Source organism: Saimiri boliviensis, chromosome 5 (assembly GCF_048565385.1).
Source record: "Saimiri boliviensis isolate mSaiBol1 chromosome 5, mSaiBol1.pri, whole genome shotgun sequence".
In the NCBI taxonomy this organism is placed as follows: Eukaryota; Metazoa; Chordata; class Mammalia; order Primates; family Cebidae; genus Saimiri; species Saimiri boliviensis.
Window position 1 is genome coordinate 74048580 of NC_133453.1, and position 16151 is coordinate 74064730.

The following is a 16151-nucleotide window of genomic DNA, read 5'->3' on the forward strand; positions in this document are numbered from 1 at the left end:
ATCTATACCTTGTTACTTACACCAGAGGTATTTATATTTCAAACAAATATCACATTAAAAGTGAAATTTCAAGTATCAGAGTGAAATTTTTGAATAGCTGTGTTTTGAGGTAGCTGATTTTGGATAGCTGAATCATGGTAAATATTTTTAAAATCATAAAAGTTAATATGCTAGAGGAGTTACAATTAAAATGTACACAAGTTTTTCTCCATTAATTCTCCTCAGAGTTTTAAGAAAGCTGATTCACATTGCTGTGATCTTTCAGCTTTATATGACATATATTTCTGAATACTTTAAGTACAGTGAGGTTAAGATCGGATCACCTCAAAATCTCATTATCTTTTAAGTTGACATTTATTTGTAAATAGTGATGATAACCAAATGCCTTTTGTCGACATCTCACCAAAGGGGAAACCTGTGTTTTCACTTACTAATAACAAACTGAGACCTGACACTCGCTCAGATGATTGCCTCTCCAACATCCCACACTAAGCAGAATTTTAAAAAACAAATCAGTAATAGAGTGGTCTTTCTTTTTTCCTTCTTTTCTCATTCAGCTTGTTTAAAAAAATGTATGGAAGTAGTTGGATACAAATTACAGTACATAGCACATGGCGGAAGGTTGCTGTAGGTTTGTGGCTTCTCCTAACATTCATCATATGTACCATGTGCCTCAACGCTCACCACAATAAATCTTTTGGTTCTCAGATAGCATGTCAGTCCCCCAACTGTTAAAAACCACTGCACACAGTACCAAACCCCAGACAGGATGACTCCCTGTAGGTGCAAAGTTTGTATTTCTCAATGCCTATGAGGGCTAATCAATTTACTCAAGAATAGGAAGTAATAAAATAATATAATCCATTTTCTATTTGAATGAGCCAGTTGCTTAACATCTTTGTGCTTCTTTTTTTTTTTTTCTCAGTTGTAAACATGTTCTAATAATTTACCTATTCCTTTGGGTCTTCCTGAGGGTTACATTAAATCATGTTCATAAAGTACCTGGCAAATAAAAAGTACTTAATAATTGGCAGCCATTACTATTGTGCTAACAAGATTTGAATTTGAAAAATGACTTCTCTCTTTGGGTAGGGGGTAGAGTTGATTTGCTGTGGGTGACAAAGGCAGAGGGTGGATTTCAGAAGCAAATCTGAGAATGTTTACTAAATTAAGTTACATGCAGAGCAAGCATAAAAAACAGTAATAGTGGAATGCAACTGACAGAACTTTTAATGACACCCGAGACTTTCAATGAAACCTGCCAAAAATACTGCTAAAGGAAATATGAGACATTCTCTAAGTTAGCTTGTATCCAGCTTAATTTAAATGACTGCTTTGTCACACAGTTGGGAACATGGCACATACAACATTGCAAAGTACATAAAAACAAGGTGTTTCGAAATGCACATCACACCCCTCCTGGCTGACTTTATTCTGAAAACTAAAAGTAAGGCTAACCCAGCTGTGTTTTTGGTGCTTCAGATATTCAACAAATGACCATTTATGCTAAGTACGCTGGATTACCTAAGAAAGATTTTCATTGTCATTAGATAATAATGGGAAAATATTTCCTATGAACTGATAAGGTGATAATCCAGTGGAAGAGAGTCTTTAGTTGACAAAGGATGTTTCTAGTGTCGTATTTCTCTCCATTTCATCTCTAAAGTGGCACAAAAATAAGTTTCTCCACTTGGATACTTTCCTGACATCTCTTGATAACTCAAAAGCCTCTCACACTCAGTATGTCCAAAAATGATCTCACTCTGCACATCCCACCCCCAACCTGTCCCCTTCCTGTGTTTCTTATCATAGCAAAACACTACTGTCACCTATAACCCATTCAGTTTTGCAAGCCAGAAATTTAGAGGTTATTCCTCACAACTCCCTTCTCTTCCTCCTAAATCCAACCTGTCATCAAACACTGTTAATTTGGCTTGGTAAATTTCTCCCTCTATTCATCTCTCCTTGACTCCCCTACCATCATCAGTCTAACATAACCTATTGTCACCTCTCTCCCAGACTGTAGCAATAGCCTCCTAACTGGTCTAACTTCATATATCCCATCCCCTCTCAACACTCTTACCCCACCCACAACCTTTTCTTCCACCATTGCATGAGCTGGATCAGATCCTGCCACTCCAACTCAGCTTAAAACTCTTGATAACTTTTCATGGCCTTAGGAAGAAGAGGAAAAAAATACCTTAATGTGGTTTACAAAACCTCACTTTTGCTTCCTTCGTGTTACTGTACCTTTCTTGCCTCTGCTTCAGCCACACATGCTGTTGTGGGCTCACTGCTCTCCCTCCTGGCACAAGGTAGCTGAGATGGTTTTGCTGTGTCCTCACCAAATCTTGAATTGTAACTCCCATAATTCCCACATCATGTGGGAGGGGCCCCCGTGGGAGATAATTGAATTATGGGGGCGGTTGCCCCATAGTGTTCTCATGGTAGTGCTAAGTCTCATGAGATTTGATGGTTTTATAAGGGGTTTCCTTTTTCACTTGGCTCTCACTTTTTCTCTTGCTGTCACCATTAAGAAGTGCCTTTTGCCCTGATTGTGAGGCCTCCCAGCCATGTGGACCTGTGAGTTCATTAAATATCTTTTTCTTTACAAATTGCCTAGTCTCGGGTGTGACTAGTACAGTAGCTCTGGGTTTTCCTGATGCCTGAAATGCTCTTGCCAGTTCTCTTTACCTAGTCACCTCTTCAGATTTTGATTTCATTTCCTTGAGGAATCTCTCCTTGACCACATCAATTCCCTGACATAAACTTTCACAATACCTTGCAACTCTTCACTGCACTCTAATAAAGTCGTGCTTTTATTTCGTTTAGCACTTTAATATTTTTTGTTTCTATTATTGTATAAGTTCCTGTAGAGAGAGACTGCATCTATTTTTGGTCACCTGCTAGTCCTAGCCTAAGCACAGTGTATATGATCTACCAATGTTCAGTAGTAAATACTGGTGGAATGAATGAATAAATGATGTCAGGTAACTTTCCTACATTGCTTTCAGTAAAGAGACTATATTGTTTTGCTTTAAAAAAAAGTGTCAGCAAGCAGTCTGTTTTCTAAAATGCCCAGTTTGGTTCATAATTATAAATATGAAAATGGTTAACTCAATCAAATTGCTGTAAGGATATGCGATTTTGCAGAAAATGAGTTTGTTTATTACCTTTAGTTTTAAGGAGTTCAGCTTTTCCTCCCTGAGGTGTTCTCTCAACATCTCCCGGTGGAGCCTTTCCTGCTCCCTTGCAAACTCGCCAAGGGTGTACTGGCGCACGCTGTTATGGCGGCTGGACATCCCCAGGGTGCTGCCCCCTTGACTGGGCACACTTGTGAAGCCTTGTCTCCTGGTGAAGTAGTACACGGTGACACAACTAAAATGTACATTCTTTGTCCTCAGCCGCTTCTCTCTTTTGAGAATAGAGGAAGCTGAAAGAGAAAGAAACAATTCTGTGAACACTTAGGACAGCAGTTTTCACACAAGGCCATGAAAATGCCATTTGGTGATCTTGAATCTATCCATGGTCAACCCTTGTTGGCTAAGGCACTCTAAAGCTATTACATCCCAGAGTTGGCATTGAGTTCTTATTTTCTTTCTTAAATTTTCTTCTAGCTGTGGCAGAGTAGACTTTTAAGTATAATGGTAGTCTGTACTTTTAAGTATAATGATAATCTAAGCAAACTTTCAGGAAAGTTGCCAGTAGTCTGTGAATCTGTCGGACCACTTATAGTAGCCTCCCCTTATCCTTAGAGGATACGTTCTCAGATCTCCTGTGGATGCCTGAAAATATTGAGCCCTATATATACTATGTTTTTTCCTATTCATACATACATACCCAAGATAATGCACAGTAAGAAATTAATTACAACAGCTAATAGTAAAATGAAGCAATTATAATAATATGCAAACATCACCACTCTTGTGCTTTGAGGCTATTATTAGGTAAAAGAAGGGTTCCTTGAACATAAGCACTAGGATACCCATGGCAGTTGATCTGATAACCGAGACGGCTACTATATAACTAATAGGCCAGTAGCACAGACAGCACTGATGTACTGGACAAAGAGAAGATTCAAATCCTTGGGGAACGGGAATGAGACAGTGTGAGATTTCATCACACTATTCCCAACAGTCTGCAATTTAAAACTTAAAAATGGTTTATTTCAGGAAATTTTCATTTAATATTTTTAGATTGCAATTGACCACAGATAATTGAAACTGGGGAAATAAAAACTGCAGATAATAGGGACAACTGTAAACTCTCATTTCCTCTAATCCTTTGAAATTTGGTTTTGTGACTTTCACAGGAGTTGTATTTTACTATAATCAAAAAAGACACATAGTACAAACCCTCATATCTCAGATCTTATTTCTATGTGGAGGGTCTTTGACATTAAAACAAATGTCTACAAATTTTACAAAATTTCAGAAAGCAATAAAAACACATACAAAAAGGCTCATTGACACCATTTAGATATTTTATCAATCTAAATCTAATAAAACTTTCATTTGAAAAAACAAGTGTTCTCATTAAATAGCATTATGAACAATGGCATTCTAATCCCATTGTATCCCAAGTATACATTGGGACACTGAAAATGCCTGAGATATATCAGAGCCCTTTTATTCTTCATTTTTTAACTGATAAATAAAATTATATATATTTATGATGCCCAGGGTGATGCTTCGATATATGTATGTGTTGTGAAACTGCTCAGACTAATTAACATATATGCTGATTTTTTGTGGTAATGGTGGGAGCCTTTATTATTAGTTACAGGAACATCAAGACGCACAGAGAATTCAGGAGAGGTAGACCCTGGCTGTAGTTGAGAAAAAGAAATCCACACTTCATAAACATGACCTTTTGAAATTCAAAGACATGGTAGAATCATCTGGCCCAGTCCTCTCATTTTATAGTGAAGTAACCCATGTCTGTAGAATTTGAGTGACCTTTTTGGATGTAGACTGTTAGTGAGGCAGGTAGTGTAAACCTACAAGCTCCTCATTTGCTGCCAAATTATATGATCCATCCCACTGGGGAAGGAAAAAGCACACATAGTTGAGAAGAAAGAATCATGCTGTTGTTTTGCTAGCTGAGGATTTGTTCTAAGTCCATCATTTTTTCCTGTCTGCTGTTCTATTATGGGTTCAATTTCGTCCCTCTCCACCAAATACACTTAAGTCTTCATCCCAAGTACCCAGAATGTAATCTCTCTTGGAAACAGGGGCTCTACAGAAGTAAACAAATTAAAATGAGGTCATCAGGGTGGGCCCTAATCCAAGATGACTGGTGTCTTTATAAAAGTTAAAGTTTGGACACAGACATGCATAGAGGGAACATGATGTGGAGAGGCCCAGGAAGAGCACGATGTGAAGACTGACACAGAGATGGGGATTCTGCCACCACAAGCCAAGAATGTTGGGGGCTACCAAAAACTGGAATATGCAAGGGAAGATCCTTTCCCACAGGTTTTAGAGGGAGCCTGGCCCTGCCCACACCTTGGTCATCTAGCCTCCAGAACTGTGAGCAATTTCTGCTGTTGTAAGCCATCCTGTTTGTGGTCATGTTTATGGCAGCCCGAGAAAACTGATACAAGTGCTCACGCAGGAAAAGGAAAAGAAGAAAATGAACTGAGAAGAAATCCTCTGACGGTAAAATGCCATAACTTAACATTTACGGAGTGCTTCCCCTGTGCTGTACTTTGCAGAGAACTTTACATGAATTATCTCATTTTATCCTTAGAGCTCCCTGGTTGATATTACCCAAGTCCCCATTGTTAGGAAAGCAAATTATCAAAGGTTAAATAACATGGCCAAGGTCTTATATCTAATGCTAAAACTGGAATCTGTTATTCAGAGCCCAGTCTTTTCACTACCACATTTCAGCACAGAGCTGAGGCCACACTAAGGGAGGTGAACAAGGCTGAGGTCTGGCATCATTCTACCTCTGGAAAATGTCAACTGCTGCTGGCTTCATAATGATTTTGATTTGGAAGGCTGTGTAAGCAATGAAAGAAAATTGACTCTAATTCAAGTTGGATTTATATAAGAATGTTTTTCCAAGGAGATTCAAACTCCTTTGTCTCATTTTCCCCCCATGAAACATTCAAGCCAAATATAGAGAGGCTACTATGATTATATTCATTTTATGGATTTGTTTAATCAGTAAGTATAAATTGAGAGCCTACTATGTGCCAGGAACTTTCTAGATGATTGGGATACATCAGTTAAAAACACAGATGCAGCTCACACCTGTAATCCCAGCACTTTGGGAGGCTGAGTCAGGCAGATCACCTGAGGTCAGGAGTTCAAGATCATCCTGGCCAACATGGTGAAATTCTGTCTTTACTAAAAATACAAAAATCATCCAGGTATGGTGTCACATGCCTATAATCCCAGCTACTTTTGAGGCAGAGGCAGGAGAATTCTGACACCTGAGAGGTAGAGGTTGCAGTCAGCCGAAATCATACCACTGCACTCCAACCCAGGCAACAGAGTGAGACTTCGTCTTAAAAAATAAAAATAATGAACAAATGACCAAATAAATAAAAACACAGATGATGATCCCTGCCTGTGTGGAGCTTCCATTTCAGTGATGAGAAACTCAGGCACAATGAAGAGACTCAGAAGATTAGACAGTAAGAGAATTATAATCTTAGCATGGAAATTGAGTTTTCCCAACTTTCCTCTTCTCCGCGGTTTCACTTCTCCAGAAGAAACTACCAGAAAGTGAATGATTTCCAACATGTGCATAATTTTTCAATTTATTTATGTATATATTCACTGTGACACACCTGTACTCCAGGCAATAAAGACAACTTTCAACTTTGATTTAAAAGTTATGAGCTGCTTCATAACTACATGTTTAAATCATCTCAAAACAAGGAAGAATTTGTCAAAATGTAAAAGATCACCATAGAAGACAAATTTTTAACAATCTGCCCAGTAATCTGCTATCAAATCTGACAATCTCATCTGTCACTCCTTACAGCAGGCTAGAGTCTCTGGTTTTGTGATAATAACTTTCTTTTTTGCTCTTGATGATATAAAAATGATGCCCTAAAGACATTATTGTTCAAGGCCATAAATTTATAGATAAAGAAAAAGGCTTTTATGTACTCATTTAAAACAATTATTATACACACCTCTGGTAATTTTTCTCTTTTTTTTTTTCTGAGATGGAACTTTGCTCTTGTTGCCCAGACTGGAGTGCAAAGGCATGATCTTGGCTCATCGCAACCTCTGCCTCCTGGGTTCAAATGATTCTCCTTCCTCACCCACTTGAGTAGCTGGGATTTCAGGCATCCACCACTACACCCAGCTACTTTTGGTATTTTTAGTAGAGACAGTGTTTTAGTATGTTGGCCAGGCTGTTCTCAAACTCCTGACCTCAGGTGACCCACCTGCATTGGCTTCCCGAAGTGCTGGGCTTATAGGTGTGAGACACTGCGCCTGGTCACCTCTGGTAATTTTATTACTTTTTGGATAATTAGTGACACTCTCAAGAAATTTCCTTTCCAAATGTATTTATATCTCCACCTGCAGTTTTAGATTATGAGAATTTTTTACCCTTCTGGATGAATCTATTGCACCATGCTTTCCCAGAAAAGCCAAATTACCTTTTCCCTAAAAGCCAGAGTCTGGAGGTGATTTTCTAAGGCCTTGAAGACGACAATAGTCTTCAACATTATCGGGATTATAGGCGTGAGCCGCACCGGGCATTATCTGTGTTTTTAGGAAGGCCTTCAGCTGGGCCCCTGGCAGTACTGACACTGTCAAAAGGAATTAGGAACACTGCTTCCTCCTATGTATTAGTATTTAAAATCCTAACATGTGCTTATGTTTATTTTAGAATTTGCATATTATATATAACATTGTGAGAACAATGATTCAAAAGCCCATGGAATCTATTTAAAAGGAAGTCTTGGAAATACTGCAAGATCAGCCTTATAGGGGATATCGTAAGTGCGGCTTTCCTGAAGTTAAGAGCCACCCAAGTCTCTCTTCTGATGATTGAATCAGAGGACTAGCATCAGCCTTTATGGGCTATTTTCTGCCTCCAGGCCTCAATTTGACTAACATCACAAAATGAAGTCATATAAAAGAGTCTCTGCCCTTTGAGTCTGAAAGAAGCAGACTAAATTCACTCAGCACATCTGCCGTAGGGAATCTGAAACCTCCCTGATATACCTACCTTGTAATTTGTGCCCTTTCCAAGATGACTGAGCTCTGCTTTGTGTCTCTACAGAGTTCAGTATTGGCTTTACTACTGCAAGGTCAAGAGCAAGCACAAGAGGGAGGAGAATGGGGCTTTCATGAGAGATTTGAAAATTAATTAGTGTGTTTTTGGCCAGTGTGGTGGCTCATGATGGTAATCCCAGCATTTGGGAGGCTGAGGCAGGTGGATCCCTTGAGCTCAGGAGTTCAAGACCAGCCTGAGAAACATTGTGGAACCCCATCTCTATCAAAAATATAAAAACATAGCCAGATGTGGTGATGCACACCTGTAGTCCCAGCTACTCTGGAGGCTGAGGCACAAGAATCGCTTGAACCCACGAGGCAGAGGTGGCGGTGAGCCAAGATTACGATAATGCACTTCAGCCTGGGTGACAGAGTGAGACTCCAGTTAAATAAATTGATGAATGTACCCCAGAACCTAAAGTGAAATTAAATATATATTTAAAAAAATAAAAAAAAAAGTGGATAAAAAGAATTAGGCTGTTTTCATACTTGACACCATTTTTTAAGTGTCTTTCAACTCCTTTTCTTTTATGCCAACCATTGTACCAGACTGAAGCAAAAGTGTCTAAATGCAGCACTGTATGCACTGCCCAGGATACAGCTCTTGGGAACATCATATGGTCAGCACCTCTGGCCATATTGCTGCTAATGTAAAATGATCACATATTGTAGAGATAATCTTGATCTTTATAAATTGAACAAATGAACACAGAGTTACTGTTATTCATTATCTCCAGAAGCTACCTATCCTTAAAAAAATGCTTTCAAAATGAATGGAGAAGAGAATTGGAAAACTGACTAATCCGCAATGTCAGGGTAAGAATGTAGGCACATAAAATAATCTGTACTATAAATTATATAAAGAACTCGTGAAAAGAGTGGATTAAAAATGGAAATCAAAAACTAAGAATTATTTAGTGTGTTTATAGTATCATCCAGGGAGGAAAGTACTCTGAGGAAATAAATATTCTGAATATTCTGATCCCCTACAGGGGATAAGTGTATCGTGTATCACAGCTGAATCAGACTAGGCTATAGGAAAATTCAAACGATTTTGCTATTTCCAAACTCACAAACCGACCTGTTTATATGGTATGGAATACATCTTCAAGTCTACCAGATTATCAGCCTGACTCGTGAATTTTATTTCTTGTTGAGAATAATCAGATTTGCTTTCTGATTTGTGCTTTAGCCATTTGTGAGCATTATTAGTGTATCATTCCACCTCAGTTTGGCCATCTCTGCATGCACACAAACAACACAAAGCTCGGCCTGTAAAATTGAAGACCAGGTTCTGGACTACCAATTCCACCACAGGGCAACCCACTCTGGAGTGAATGCTTGAGCAGCAAGCTGGTCATCCTCTTTTTAAGTACACTTGTTGTTTTTTGTTTCAACAACTATCAGCAAAGTCCTGCTATCACTGGAAAGGCAGAAGGCAGTAAACAGAGTTATATATTTCAGCACAGAATTTGGCACATAGTGGTTGAAAGTTATGGTTTAGTTTCATGTTAAAGAATTGCAGAAGATATTAAATCTATCAATTGGGTCTAAAGTCAATAATAAACTTATCTCTCTTAAGCTGATCAAAAGGAAAATGCCAGATGATTTACGAATCTATGGTTTTGAATTTTAGATAAAATTTAGTAGAAGCAAAATGAGATTATTGAAATCAAGTTGTTTTTCTTGGTAAACCCCGTGCAATGAAAATTTGTTTTAAAATCATACAGACCAAATTAATCAGGGGCTCTAAGGATATGTGTGTTTCTTAACCTTTTGAAGAACAAATCAAGATTAAATCTGTTATCAAGCTAGGAAACTTAGCTTAAAAGCAGAAGATCCAGTTTCATCAGAAATTATTTTGTATAGAAATCAGCATAACAGATTGAATATTAAATCAATTTCCAATGGTTGATATGATTAAAATTAACTTAACATTTACAAATGACTTTTATAAATTTCCCGTGATCATATGCTCAAATCTTCTCCAACTTGACATGATTATCAAGGTTAGTTTAACTTGATACTTGTGTCACCTATATGATCTCAAATCTTAACCACAAGGAGTGAAAATGGGTCTAGCCACTAAGAACTATAGGAATAATTCCTTTGAAAATGAAGTCTAGTTTTGTATTAAAAGCAATCTTTCCTTCTTCTAACTGTCCCTTTTTATTTCAGTCATATTCTTATTTTCTGAATATATTTGCCCCAGTCATCTTTTTAATTTAATTTGCTCAAATAAGGTATTTAGTAATACATTGTTTAAGAGGAGAAAACTCCAAAAGACATATACTAAAGAAGTATCACGGGTGAATGAGAGGCAAAATGAAAATAAAGACTAATTGGGACTACTTTCTTTCTAACCATGAACAAAATCCAAATTACCTTATGTATGTAATATAAGCTGATCTGTTATTTTACATTCAGTTATAAAGAGTTTAAAACACATACTAACAATCACAAACCAAAGAAAAAAATCCACTATGAACAATGGACATGATATGGGGAAATGTTTTTAATTACCCAATGTTTTGGTGTTGAATTGTTTTTCTTTCCAAAAGAATAATCAGAACTGAAACAGAGGCAGTAAATGTAAGGAAGTATCTGACTCTACCAAATGGATAGCAAGTCAGGGATCTTTTTTCCTCTTTTTAAATATTGCTTATTACTATGAAAGTGGCATTCAAAAATAAAAATCAAGAAAAACCCCTCACTTAGCTGATGATCATGGTTTTTAGTCCAAATCTATTTCTTCCTGATATGTTTGGTTCCCTGTATTACCACTACTAGCTCTAAATGCTTTAAATTTGTAGTGCACCTCTCTTCTCAGCCCTTAAATGCCACTCTTCCCTATTTTCAAACCAACCAACCAACCAACTTACGTATTAGTAAAGCAGCAAGTAGACTAGACCATATAAAATATGGTTGACACATATAAGAACCAGTTGTCATTCTGATATAAATCCTTTGGTAGAGGAGAACTAGGTTTGTAATTCATAGACAGAATTAGATAGCTTATCCATTTAGCTGTAAATATTTTCCATTCATATATTAAGTTGAAAATATTCACAATGGATTACCCTCAAGACCAATAATGTCTTTTGTGCATTGCAGCTTCTGAGTGAAATAATTCAAGACAAGACTCTTTTGTTTAGATTGGTAGTTTTCAAAGAAAAAAACTCTCATATAAGACTAAGTGACATAATAAGTATTCTATCAAGATATGTGCAAATACTGCATATGCATTTAAACAACAACAACAAACTAGCAAGAACAGAAACAATGTAAAAAGATGACCCTTGAGGCTGATTGACTAAAGCTTTGTTTTGCATCATGAACATGCATGTCACGTAGTCATCCATTCAGTCTGGCGGTTACATCCACACAAGCAAGCAAGAGATATGCATGGAGGGAACCCGCTCTCCTCCCAGCCTCTCCTGACAGGCATAGCCCAGGCTGTTAGCTCTCTACAAGCTGAATTTGACTTCATAGGGTTGGTACTCATCTACGGCAAATTCTCACTTACTGAAAATTCTCAGGTTGAAAAGAAATAAGGTTTACTGCCTAAGATTTTGATGTAAATTCTGAGAGCTGCATATGAAAATTTAATACACACTTTGACCTTCCGGACTTCATGTCATAAATAAATAATATAATTAACTCACAAAAGGAGATCACTTTGCAACACTAGCACTTTTTCATCCACACATTTTATTTTTTAAGGATGCCCCTTCCTCTTTCCCCTAATTCTTGTGAGTAATCTAGAAAAAAAAAAAGTCACTTTGTTTGCTAGGACAAAAGCAAGACATACTATATTTTAAAGTAAACTTGAAATTAAGAAGGCAAAAATTTAGCAGGGGGTACAGCTCAAAGGTAGAGCATTGGACTGCAGATCAAGAAAGCAAAAAATTTTTTAAAAAGAAATTATTTTCTCTTTTATGTCTAATTTTTATATCTAATTGACTTAGCACTGATCCTCCTACTTACACAAAACTAATATCCCACTGAAAATGTGATGTGACTACAGAATGCCTTAGCCATCAATGTAAAACACAATTAATACTGGGGATGGTGAATTGTTAAACTAAAAGTTTAGATTAAATTATATGTGAAATTGTACCACTAACTGAGTAATCTACTGATTTTTGTTCTAACTTAGATATATGATTTTCCTTTCTTATCAATAAATCAATCAAATTTATAGCACTAGGCATTAGGAACTTTGATGTTCCTATTCTATATTTGACAATCAGTCTTCCTCTGGTTTGACTTCATTCTTACATGACAAATCACTTAAAAATTTATATGTTAAAATACTTGAGCAAAATATTGGAAACACAATATAATGTTAGTGTTTAACTAAATGTAGGCACTGAATTTTGCTCAGTTCTAACAAAAGCAGACCAAAAATTGGAAAAATTCCCTCTGTTCTATATAATACACAGATGTTCCTCAACTTTTGATGGGGTTACTTTCCAAGAAACCTTCATAAGTTGAAAATATTTTAAGGCAAAATGCATTTAATGTACCTAACCTACAGAACATCATAACTTAGCCTAGCTCAGAATACCTTACATCAGCCTACAGTGGGTAAAATCATATAATGAAAAGCCTATTTGTAACAAAGCTTGAATATCTTATGTAATTTATTGAATACTGTACTGAAAGTGAAAAACAATAGTTGTATGGGTACTCAAAGCATGGTTTCTACTGAATGCCTACTGCTTTCTCACCATTATAAAACCAAAAAATGTAAGTCCAACCAGCATTAAGAAGTCAGGGACTATCTGTACTTACCTAGAACCTGAAGTTATTACTTCTGAGAACTATTTTACAGAATTTTGATCAATGTTATCAGCTCCTTTCTCTTTCCACACTATCTATATATTTTTTAGATAACATTAATATTTTCTGGGGAATTTAAAAGATTTCCAAACAGCCAATATTAATATTTACATATACAACATGCATTATGGAGGTATCTGCCTTTTCATTGGTAAAAGCTGTTTTTATTTTATTCTAAGTGTGTCATATTGCTAATGAATTAAAGAAAATATTTTCCTGTCCCAATGTCTGGAAAATAATAAATTATCAAATAATGTAATTGATTTTGAATCTGAATTTTAATACCTGCTAAAATCCATTATGCAGGTTACATTAATGAGCATCTGCATTTCTTAGTTTCTCCATTAATATTTTCAGAATTATGTTTATCTACCTCATAGGAATATTATAAGAAATAATTACATTTGTAAAAACCTTACGAACCACAGATGGAAAACATTACATACGCAGAGTACTATCTCAGTGATGCTGTTAAGCTAAATAAAACGTGTGTTCCTTTATTATCAGGGAGAAAATAAGTACCACCTACTTCCCAGCTTGTTTCCTTAATCTCTCACATGTGCAATTAAACACTAAAACATCATGCTTAAGAAACAAATTTCACTGCCACTAAAGTAACAGTTATTTCCAAAATACATAAACCTATGCTCTAGTGTTATTAAAATCTCAACATGAATAACATCTTTGGATTATATCATTTTTTATTGGGAAAAAAGGTAGTCGTTACCAAACATAAATAATCACAGTTCTGGCTGCAGTCCAAGGTGTAAGCACTTCCCTCTGCTGTCTCAGCAATTCTCCTGATGTCAAAGACACATTAAAATAAATGGGAACCATATGGCTCCTCAGCAGAATACCCACACTCTTACAACCAAGAGGGCAATGCAATTCATTACCACCACCGGAGAAATATTTTGGGGACATGGAATATCTCAGTGCAAAATAAAACCGCATGAGGCATTCTGACACAATGACAGAAGGAAACGTTTGCTATTCTTCAGCTCTACTAACCTGTTTTGCTGCGTTTTACATTTTCTCAATACCACCATGAGCCTCTCCTGTTACAAGGATTAAACAGCATTTTCCACCTGCTCAATGACTTCCCAAGCAGCATTTCATCTGGTCCAACAATGCACCCTGTCAAGCCTAATACATCATGATAATCCAGGTCAGAACATCACTTAAAAACAACAGCAAGGAAACAAAACAAAACAAATCCTCAACAGCAACAAGAGCAACAAAAAAATTCTAAAATCTCTTGGAAATTACTCTGGAGAGCAAGACCAGGCCAGAGACCACACACTTGAACTTTAAACTTCACTGGGAAGGAGAAATCTTGATGTATGCTTAAAAAAAAAAAAAAAAAAAAAAAAAAAAAAGTCACTAAATCTAAAAAAGCCTTTACTATGCTTATCTCGAATAAAAATCTAAGTCATTAAAAAACAAAGGAGAAATTTAATCCATGCTGTTTTACTGGCTCCATATGTCCAAAGTTCTACATTTAAAATAAAGATCCAGGCTGGGTATAATGGCTCACGCCTATTATCTCAGTACTTTGGGAGGCCAGTGCAGGGGGATCACTGGAGTTCAGGAGTTCGAGACCCACCTGGACAAAATGGTGAAATCCTGTCTCTACAAAAAAAATAAAATAAAAAATAAAACAAAATAAAAAAAATAAAACAAAAACCCCACAAAAATTAGCTGGGTGTGGTGACACATGCCTGTAGTTCCAGCTACTAGGAAAGCTGAGGCAGAAAAATTACTTGAGCTCAGGAAGCAGAGGTTATAGTGAGCCAAGATCCTGCCATTGCACTCTAGCATAGGTGAAAGGAGTTAAAACCTTGTCTCAAGAATAAATAAATATGATGGAGATCCAGGGCTGCAGAACTGGGATTGAAGCAGAGATCATAAGGCCAGCTAGGAGAGGGACAGTTGGGTTTACTGGGGTACCTTCTGTTCCTTGGCTGTCAGTGAGTGATTTGGGAGGGCTGTATACATCAAAAACAAAACAAAAAATGTTACTATATGATTTTTCTATAACTAGATCATATTTTTAAATTGCACATGCACTTCAAGTTTTCTTAATCTTCTCAGTATCTGTTATGGTCTGAATATTTCTGTTCTTCCAAAATTTATATTTCTATAAATTTTGAAATTCTAACCCTCAAGGTGATGATATTAGGGAGTGGGGCATTTGGGAGGTTGTTAGGTTTTGGGGGTGTCACTCTCATGAATGGAATTAGTGCTTTTTTAAATTTTTTCTTTTTTGAGACAGAGTCTCACTCTGTCACCCAGGCTGGAGTTCACTGGCACCATCTCGGCTCACTGCAGCCTCTTCCCAGGTTCAAGCAATTCTTGTACCTCAGGCTCCCAAGAAGCTGGGATTACAGGTGCATGCCACCACACCCATCTAATTATTATATTTTTAGTAGAGATGGGGTTTCACTATGTTAGCCAGCTGTTCTTGAACTCCTGGCCCCAAGTGATCCACCTGCCTCAGCCTCTCAAAGTGCCTGACCTTAGTGTCCTTCTTATAAAGAGACCCCAGAGAGACCATGATTCCTTCAACCATATCAGGACACAGCAAGCAGGTGCTATCTACGAGGAAGTGGACCATTGCCTGACACCTGTTCTATTGGTGCCTTGAACTTGGACTTCCCAGACTCCAGAACTAAGAAATTTTTGTTGTTTATAAGCTACCCAGTTTATGGTATTTTGCTATAGCAGTCAAAGTGGACTGAATCAATGAATAACAATTTTTAAAACTATTAAAAAAGAATTACTTGAGCACAATATCTGGCATAGAATTATCACTCAATATCTACTAGAAAAATAAAATTGAGACTCAGCTCAAATGTCACCATGAGGAAGCCTTCCACAGAATCCCTAGAATGAAGTAACTGTTCTTTCTACATATATCCAAAGCATGCTTGTCTTGATACTGATAATAAAATGTGAATGTGTGTGTGTCTCTCTCCAGTACTTAGGCCTAAAGTTACAAGGACTATCTTACTGTGGAACCTCAGGGTACAGCACACTGCTGAGCACTAAAACTCA

At 37.0% G+C, this 16151-nt stretch overlaps 1 protein-coding gene across 5 annotated transcripts in view; it reads right to left on the reverse strand.

Annotated features, from left to right (window-relative positions):
- The window catches only part of CSRNP3 (cysteine and serine rich nuclear protein 3), a 205810-nt gene that overhangs the window by 18827 nt on the left and 170832 nt on the right, over nucleotides 1-16151 (reverse strand). For all 5 annotated transcript variants that reach the window (XM_074399563.1, XM_074399564.1, XM_003921917.3 and 2 more), the window contains one exon: nucleotides 3174-3433. In XM_074399563.1, the coding sequence (XP_074255664.1) occupies nucleotides 3174-3433 (260 nt within the window). The remainder of the gene's footprint in view (nucleotides 1-3173; nucleotides 3434-16151) is intronic.